A 10,550-nucleotide genomic window follows, 5' to 3' on the forward strand; every position below is an offset into this window, starting at 1 on the left:
TTATAAATAATCATTTTTAAATAAAATAAATTTCTAAATTTAATTTTTTAGTAAATCGTTTCTATTTGCATCGTCAAATAAAATTGATACCCCTTAATATATTTATACCATGTATATATATATATATATATGAAAAAGTATGCCAGAGTATATTATATTTAGTTCCAAGTTTGTAACGCTTAAAAATATTGATGCTACAAACTTTTGTTAAAGCTATTCATCAAATCACCAAATTGGTCCATTCCCGTTTACCCGCCTTTTTTTTAGTTTCCATGTGATATGCCTTTCATTGAAATCAGCGGCGGCTCTAGGGTAGAGCGAGAGATTTGGTCGCTCTAGTCACAAGGTAGCAAGGGGCAATTAAACAAAAATTTGGTTTACAAAAGGTTTATTACGTAGAAAAATATTTGTAATTTATAAAAAATTTAAATAAATCAAATTCAAATATAACAAATGTTTATAAAATAACTGATAATTCATATTATTTGTATTTTATTATTAAAATATCAATATTATTTAACAAAATGGATATTATGTATTATTTCTAATTTATCCATTATTCAATTAAACTAAATATGTAAAAGGAAAAAATTAATGCATATTTGAAATTTTACACATCTGGTTACTACGTTGTAAAATCTTCGTAAAAAAAAAACGATCTCTCAGGGGCGTACCTAACCCCCATTTTTAGGAAAGTTCTAGTTCTTTTTTATCGACTTTCTTAAGTAAAAATGATAATCCCAGAGATAAAGGTAAATTTGCAATTTCACTAGTTAATTGCGACCTGAGGCCTTCCCCGAATATTTCCACGAGTTCACTTATTCTTAATCAAAATGTTACTTAGATAATTTATCAACATTAAAAGTCTGTTTTATTTTCCATTTTCAATCCATTTAAATTCTACAGATTGAACTTCATTGGCATGTAGAAACTTAAAAACATTATCTGCTAAGCTCCGCTATGAGTTTTTTTTTTTAATTTAAAAGAACACATCCTTTATTTTATATTTATCATTAAAAAAAAATATTCAGTCAAACAAAACTTGTATAACTAATTTATATTTAAGGGAGCTAATGAACTCGACTTAGAAATATTAGGAACTTGTATTGGTTCGTTTTAAAACCGTTTGAATAAATGTTTTAGAATCTTCATTAGAATAAGAAGCGAATTCTAAATCTAAAGATTCACATTCCATTCTAATAAAATCAATTTCTCTAGTAGTCAATCCTGGTGGTAAATCTTGCACCAAGTCGTTACTATTTTTAAATTTACGCAGAAAATTTTTTATTTTGTTTACAAATTCTGGATTAAGATTTTCTAACTCACTAACCTTAGGAGTTTCTTTTTTTTCAGAACCAAATAATAATCGAGCATGATTTTTCTCTTTAACTAGTTCTTCGTCGATTTTTTTTTCCAATTCACATAGTTCTTTTGAAATTTCAGAATTATTTGGCGCTAATTGCTTTGCTTTTAAGTAAAAAATTTTGGCTTGTCTATATTCCTGTATATTAAACAAAGCTCGGCCATGATGAAAATATGCTTTCGCAGTTACGTTTAAAGTTCTATCTCTAGTTAAATCATATATTTTTTGGCATACTAAGCAAGTTTTACGGTATTTACCCAAAGCATTATAGCAAACAGCAAGATTGGTATAATTTTTTAACAAAGAATTCTGTTGTTTTTCTTGCTCTGACATATCTGCTAATTGTGCAGTTTCAAGAATTCTTATTGCATCATTATAACTACGAATTGCACCTTTAAAATTCTGTTTTTTAAACGAATCTTTTGCTTGATTTTGGTATGTCTCTGCTAGTTTCCGCACAGTTTGGAAGCTTTTACGATTTGTTATACTCATTTTATCATATAAATCTTGAGTTATAGAATCAACAAATTTTATAACTTCAATTCGAAACATTAATCGTGCATCACCTGGTATACGATTTGGGCATCCAAATTTACCGAATCCATATATCGGCTCGATTAAAAATTGTGCAATTTCTCGATTTTCCATGGATGCTATCGCCAATTCCATTCCCATTATTAAATTTCCTGCGCCTAAACGATATACTCTTGGATTATTATTCAAGGTGGTATCAAAAGGTTCATCACCTTCTTCAAAAAATCCATCATAGTGAATAGTAACTGCAGCATTTTCAGGAATTTTTTCACCGTTACCGGGATGCAATATACGTTTTTTAACATAGCCTTTATCATCTACATTTTTCATTTTTAATGCAAGCCTGTCATACTGTGATAAATCGTCATTTTCATCCCCAGAATCATCGTCAAAACAATCAAAATATCTAGTGTGTGACAGCAACTCTTCACGGAAATTTTCGTCATCTTTAATAACATTGTCACTTAACATGTCAGGGTTTATTTCGAACGTAGCGCCTTCATTGAGTAATGCGCTATTATCAAGACATACCATTTAAGTATTATTTAAATATTAGTTTTTGGGTTCGGTTTCAATATCCGTGGAACCGCGATTAGACAATTGAATTTCGTCGATGAAAAATGAATTTCAAAGGAAAAAATCAATAGGGAATATCGAAATTTTTTTCGCATTTCTTAACAAAATATGAAAATAAAGAGATGATAAAAAGTGAAATTAAAATTAAAATCGGCCAAGAAATACGGATGATATAAGCATTTTAAACTACTTATTAGTTATATACTAGAGAGATCGAACATAGTGTTTGATGTCATATACTATGTTTAATATAAGAACTCCATGCTAAATTATTTTTTGCTAGAAAAAGATATAAATAAATTTTTGATGGCTTTTATCTTGGCTGTTTTTAGAGTTATTCAAAAATAATATTTCTCTGTTGTTTGTGACATAAATGAGCTTTAATTAAACCAAAGAAAAGAATCATAGAAAAAAACGTAAACTTTTTTGAACGCAACTGAATTCGAAACAGCTTGCCTCAACAATCTACCTAAAAGAATGTGTTAAGCGTAGCAAAGTCCCCCCGCATAAATGTTATTCTTTGTCTTGAAAATTATTAAACGTATTTATTAATATAAAACAAGAAAATAAAAAATAGTTATATAGCTGAGTTTTTTAAAAGTTTCCTTTCATTCGTGTATTCTGAAAACAGAATGAAATTAAATAACGCGGAAACACGTTTCGGCTTAATTTAAAAGGGAATTAAAGTACTGTATTTAGTTTTTTTTATACGAGGAATTTTCATTTTCAAACAGGGGCCAAACCAACTCTGTTGGTCAAACAGAGGCCATCATGCCTTAGTTAAAACTAAACTGGATGCTTATGATTAATATCAGTGTAAAACTTTGAGTATACACTACTCGAAGTGCCCACAAAATTAGAAGTACAGTCCTAAGTAGATTGGCAATGGGCTTGTACAGCAGAATCAAAGTCTGCTTGTTCTGTTAATTGTTTATATTAACAGAAAATGCATATATATATACAACATTAACAAGTACCATTATAAAACCCCAAATCATGACATGAATCTAAGAAGTCCGGGTTCGAGTGTATTTTTTTCAATTCTCTTTAATTAAGATTACTAGTCAAGATATTTGTCAAAATTTAGTTTACGCCTGTATGTAGCATATTACATCAAAAATAATCGAATAGATCATGATGTAAATATCGTATGCATAATTATAAGTAAACAACAACAATAAGTAATAACCGCAAATCATTTCATTTTAGTTAAACTGAGAGGCGTTGACTCAAAATTTTTAAGCACTTGTTATAGTATGGTGATCCGATAATAGACCGAATTATGTAATTTTTGAAAGGAAAATGATATTTACAGCGCTGGTCATCAGGACTTAATCGAAGGCCGTTTAAAAGGGTGTATTACAGTTATTATTTTATTCATTACGGGCTAATTTTTTTTCCTCCTGTCATTTACAAAATCACCAAGCCATACTTTTCCTACGATTTAAAAATCCAAATAGCAACTATACCGTCTTTAAAAAATCTCGATTATTACAAAAATCAAAGGAAAATTCGCATTCTTTATTTTCGTTTTATTTATAACTAAGAAACCCTATTCGAATTTATTGGCAAATTGTGGCACCACGGATATCGTAACCTTATTTTTTGTTTAAAATATACTTACTCTAAACTTAAACCTTCTGTAAGTTTTATAGGCTTTGTAAAGGCGTCCTCTTCCTCCAAACTGATATTTGTAGACCTACAAAAATGCATAATTAATAACCTTAAAAGTATTTAGTAAATATATCACATTACATTTTAAAGATTATTTTTCTTCTATAAAACTTTCAAATTAGTTAGACTTTAGACAGTTAGACATAACAAACAAAAAAATTAACTACTTTTTCACGTGTTTGCCGTTTGGTGTTTGTTTACAATTTTCAACTATTTTAAAAAAGAGTAAAGTGACCATTCATATGTTTCAAACTGAAACAGCTCTAATAATAGGGACCATTCACACTAGCCAGATATTATCACCGTTGTTAGCCGGAAAAATGATAATTATTTAACCTTTGGCCACTCAATTTCATTTTTCAAATCATTCGAGAGGTTCTGAGAAACTAGAAAATCGTTTGACACGTAATGGTTTCGGAAAAACGATTTCCTATTTTCATATGAAGTTGGATTTCAGTTTTTTTTATTTCCTCCCTTTTTTTTCATCGGTTAAAAAAATACTACCTACGAATGAAATTTACAAAATTTAAAAAACCACCGACAAATGCAGTTTTTTCCTTGTATCTCTCTCCAAATTGAATTGATTTTCTTAAAACATAGCTTAGAATATTGAATTACATTTCAAACAAAAAAAAAATCAAAAGCGGTTCATCTGAGATAACGATGCCACAGACAAATAGGCTAAAAAATGAAACCCATTTTAATATACATATTATGACAAAAAGTTTGGCAACCCTCAAATTACTTTCAAACGGTTCAGGATAAAAGTTTTAACGACAATATTACTCACGCAGTCCCCTTTGGGGAGGAGCGAAGCAAAGTACGTTTTTTTTTTTTAAATTAAACTGGGGGGGGGGTCGAGTGACAGCTCATTTGAAGGGTTTTTCCAGGAGGAATACAATGAATTTTTATAAAATTAAGACTTCTTATTAATTAATTACGTTACGACTTTTTTTGCGGACACTTTAAAAGTGCATAGTCTACACCACAAAGGGTTTGGAGTAAATAAGTAACGTGAAAATGACGAGTCATAAAGTTCTTGCCTTTGCTATGATAACCACATAAATACACATCAGTTGGAATGTTTTGGGCGTTGGATATTTTGATTAATCATAATATTAAATAAAACACATTTTACAACGATTTTGTACAATTTTATTATAAAAAACGCCAGGAAATTGTGCATAAACTATAAATAAAATATTATAAATGAAAACAATACAATGGGAAATTTGCACAATTGTTTTTTTTTTTTTTTAATAAATATGACTATTTGATGGTACTCAGAGATGAAAAATGAAACAGTTTTTGAGATTATAATCTACTTACTTCTCTATTATGAGACGGGATATAAAACTTATAAATAAATCTATAAAATTTTTAATTTTCTTAAACTCTTTTCTTTTATATTTTTGGACGATGCAACTTCCCTACTGTTAATACGTTCTAAATGTCATGGTATGTATAATTATAAATTAGCTACTTCAATAATTTATTTTTTTAACAAACAAAAATTCAATGAATCACAATCACAATATATTAACTTGTCTTGCCGCATAAATTACGGTAAATTCAAGGGTTACAGAATCTTGTCTTGCTTACCCTCTTCAAGATAGAGACGTGCGAAAAAATGTCCAAAATAAACAGCTCTATACCGGCTGAATAAAAGAGAGTCCAAAAGTAAAAGTCACTTTCTGATTTAAAAAGTTAATCACTTTTTTATTTGTACATTTAAAAAAAAATTTTATTTTGTTACAGATTTTAAACTTGGAAGATTAACGTCCAGTATGGAAAAATACACCTTTACTGACTGAGCATACAAAAATGATCACATCATATAATTTTCGAAAATGATCGGTCTATTATCTACAAAACTTTGCCCAACAAGCTTGAATGTTTTTGATCGAACATTTAGAACAAGATTACATATTATTTTTAGAAAACAGCCAGTCATTATTTTCCGCTCAATGTGAATACAAGAGTTCATTGGAGTTAATTTATTTAAAATTGGTAAAATTGGTCTTGGTCAAATTTTCTCATATTGCGGAACATTGTAGACCTTGGAACCTTGATCAAAAGTCTCAATGACCACTATGATACAAATGAAAACATATTCATACTTTTGATCAAGATGCTAAGATCTACAAAGCTTCACACTATGAGCTTTGACTGAGACAAAATTTCTGCAATTGCGAAGTCTTTTGAGCGATATGAGAAGTTTAAATATTTGAGATTTTTGAGCAGACGTCCTACTTATTGTGCAAAGCATTTTGCAGATTATATTGACCGTCCTTTTCCAAAAATAATGGGACCTTTTTTGTACACTATGTAATGGGTTCAAAAATATTCATAAATAAAAAAGTTATTACCTTTGTAAATAAGAAAAAAAAGTTTGGTCCACCCTGTAGAATAGCTATCGACGATTATTTAATTTTAATATGTTTACTTCAGATTGATTGTTAAAATTAAACCTGGTGTTTAGTAGAATTACAAAAAATATTAGTATTTTTACTTAAAAAAGTTGTGCGCAAGAACTTCCAATACTTGAAATTCAAAAAAATTACTGAAGTAATATAATTACTGAATATTAGTATTTTTACTTAAAAAAGTTGTGCGCAAGAACTTCCAATACTTGAAATTCAAAAAAATTACTGAAGTTTAAAAAAATACTTACAAATGAAGAAACCATTAGTAAAATTTTTCAAATTTATGGACAACCACATCGTGATTGATTATACCTAATATTTGATCCTGATTACACAATAATAAAATGTGTATTACATTAATGATAAAATTCTCATTAATTAGGTATTGTATCATTTCATTAAACATATACAAAATAACACTTGTATTAACTTATACAGAGAGGTCCATATAAAACGGTACAAATTTTTAACAGAGTAAAAAATGTTACAAAGATGAGTTTTGTATGTAAATAAAAATTACATGAATCTGAGGAAACGAATAAATATCTTTACCAAATTACGTTACCAAATATCTTTACTTATATGGCAAAAAAATTCCTTCAACACTTGCAAAAAATGTATGAAACGAAAGTTATTAATTTTCCAAATATATTATAAGATCGAAATAAATAAATAATTTAACTAAACATAATAAGATCCACATTAAAATTTGAATTATTAAAATATTGGAAAACGTATTTATATATAACAATTTTTTCTCTCCAAAAGCGTGATAAAATCCTCGATACCATTTAATATTGACTTTTCTGTATATATTTTTGCTATTTAGATCAATACATAAAAATTTTACTATATTTTTTAATATATAAATTTTTTTTCACCTTATCACGTCTACAATAAATTTTAATAGCGAAATTTTAATTTATCGAATTATGTTAAACAGCGATCCAAAACTGATCAATATAAAAAACTAGAACAAATAGAACAACTATACATAATGATCTCACACGGCAATAAAAAAACAATTAATATACGATTATATTCTTGGCTTGAATGATTTCAATTCATGCCTTGAAACTCCTTTTTATAATACCTATTACTAAAGCTTAATTTTCGAGCGTGGTATAACGATAGCAAAGTATACTTACGAATGTAATACCGCGATTTTTGTCATGTTTAAAGCTCTAATAAATTTATAAAACACCTTCGTCGTTTAAGTAATATTTATTGATGTATGATTACAGGCTGATTTTTTCAAAACTTTCCACTTTTAAAAACTTAAAATCATTTCGTTTTATTTCGAAAATGGGATGGAAAATCAAAAACGCAAAAACACGCATCAGCTCATTTTTAAGGGGAATGAAAATACAGTATTTAGATCTTATATCTATAGCGAAACAACGTCCTTAAAAATAAATTTCTTTATTAATAAATATCTTGAGTCATTTTAATTAATTTTTTAATGATGCTTGCTATTGTTTTGGTTTTTCGTTTTTCTCGAATAAAACTTTCGAAGTAGGTTTACAAAAATAATGTGAATAACTCTTATAAAGGTAAGGTTACCTGATGAGCTATCCAATTCGACTACTGCCTCCTGTATTGACACTTGTATTTATGTTAACGATGAAATTGTAAGAAAAAGAAAGTTCAAGTTCAAAAGTTCCTTTGCTCGATTAATATTAGTAAAACTTGACCCATGCATGCATTCTTATTAAGATACTCTATATTACATAACCAAGAGTGAACATAATCGTATACAACACTACAAGATTATTATTTAAAATCTATTTGCTGTTTTTGAAACAGAAATATATTTCTCACTAAATTTTCCCCTCTTAATTGCGTTTTTAAAGCATTCAAATTTATACATGTATATTTTAATCTTAATATTGTGTTTAAATTTGTCCAAACCGCGTATTAAACGTATTAAAAAGTACATTTGTAGCTACAAAAAAACCATGTAATTTTAAGATAAGCCTTCCAGAAACTACTTCCAAGGATTCTAATTACAAATTTCGAGAAAACGATAACAGTTTCTTACCAAGAGTATCTTTATGGAAGAACATAATTTACTGAATGTAAAACCAATCTTTCGATCTTTTACATGTTTACATCCATGGGCGTAGAAATAAGGCAGATTTGAAATCTCAAAATCCCATTTTCTACGTCAATCCATCGAAAATACACTTGATTTTAATGTGAGTCTTCTTGTTCTATGAAAAAATGTCAACAGACCCAATTTTATCAAAATGTTCGCCTAGCTTCCAGAGAAGCCACTTTTTTGAGATATATCTGTTAGAACGTTGTACAAACCTTTTAGAGCACCCTATATATTACTAATTCGCGATAAACCACTGCAGGATAATTTTTTTTTTATTGTATAAAAAAAAGTTGAATCAGTTGACGGACCAACGAGAGCAAGAGCAGAAGAGATTCAAATAGTCAGTTTCTATATAACGTAAGTGTGAGTTTTTAGCTCCTATAGTACTAAGATGGACATTTGAGGGGAGGGGGGCTGATGCCCTCTCTCGGTACGTCCATAAATACTGAGCTGAATTATTGATAGATTTTGTTTTTTAAATTTTGTACACAACAATAAGATTTAATATACATATTATACAGGATTTCCCACCATAGCTAGTCTAAGGTTTTTTTTAAGGAGGAGTCATAACTTTTTTTTTCAATAGTAAATTTATGCAATGATTTTATTGACAACAAAATAATGAGATTGTAATAATGAAACATGATTTTTGTTTTTTACACATTCCAATGTAAATATATTATTAAAAATATAGTTTTATGGAATTATGGTTTTATGGACTCCTCCTTAAAAAACGTCTTAGATTAGCTATGGTGAAAAACGTTGCATATTGTGAAGGGAAAAAACAATCTTACACTGGACACATAAAGCTAATTGTAATACTTTTAAATAATTAACTAAATTTAAAAATTTTTAATTTTTTTTTTCTTAATGTTTGCATTACGCTATTACGGTTCGAAATTCTTAATTAATCGCAATAAAAAATTAAAATTATTACAAATCTTAATCCTAATTAATTAACACTTTTATAAAAATTAACATAATTATTAAATTTGTACATTTAAATATTAATTTTAGGAGAGTAGTATCAGTTATTCTTTATGAAAGAAAGCGTTTGAAAAACAACTATACTAAAAGTAACAACGAAGCTCAAAATGAGGCTTTTATGTCCATCTTTACGACGTTGTAATGTTATACAGCGGGTCTTTTTGCCGAAATTGTCAATCGAAATTGATATCAGAAGAAAGATAATTTAATTAAGAAAATAATGGTATAGGCTTCCCTGCAAAAAATCGTTATGAAATTAAAATTAATTTTATTAAAAATAGCCATGAATACTTTTCGATTGACAATTTTTAAGATATTTAAATTTTGTTTTGCTTGTTTGTTGCATACTTTTGAAGACTTTAATTAATCATAAAAATATTTAACAAAAAAGGACACATAGAAACATAATTGTTAGAAATTTATTTATTTTATTGAAAAAAATGTTTCAACAAGAGTTATTTATTTATATTTTCAAAAAAATTTATCTTACTAAACCTTTAATCTGCTTCTCACGGTTTAAAAGATAAGTCTCAATGGACCGATTTTGCTCATTCACGGATTCAAAAGCGCTTCTTAGGTCAAGAATACACCATAAAAATATCAGCTCGGTATCTCTTTTTTGTTTTTGCCTTATAGTGTTTACGTATCGACAGACAGACGGACAAACAAGCAGGTGAATTGATAAATTATAATGGATTAATTAGATGATTTTATAAACACCCATACCAAAATTTTGTTTCAGCCATCAATATTTTTAAAAGATGCAAACTTTAGACTAAATTGAATATGCTCCTGATATATTATTTGTATGTAGGGCATAACAATGATTTTCCGTCTATAATAAATTATTTTTCCATACATGAGATTAAAATTTTCAAATTTCATAAAT

The 10,550-nt window shown here is 28.0% G+C and overlaps 1 protein-coding gene across 1 annotated transcript; it reads right to left on the reverse strand.

Moving 5' to 3' along the window:
- Positions 1–600: 600 nt before the first annotated feature.
- Positions 601–4,372, reverse strand: LOC123290751 (inactive peptidyl-prolyl cis-trans isomerase FKBP6). Its single transcript, XM_044871049.1, has 3 exons — positions 4,229–4,372; positions 4,098–4,172; positions 601–2,411 (listed from the first exon to the last, which is right to left on the reverse strand). Coding segments are annotated over exons 1-3 (1,395 nt in total). The 5' UTR covers positions 4,231–4,372; the 3' UTR covers positions 601–1,093.
- Between the last annotated feature and the right edge of the window lie 6,178 nt (positions 4,373–10,550).

The sequence above is a fragment of the Chrysoperla carnea genome, chromosome 1 (genome assembly GCF_905475395.1).
Source record: "Chrysoperla carnea chromosome 1, inChrCarn1.1, whole genome shotgun sequence".
Classification (NCBI taxonomy): domain Eukaryota; kingdom Metazoa; phylum Arthropoda; class Insecta; order Neuroptera; family Chrysopidae; genus Chrysoperla; species Chrysoperla carnea.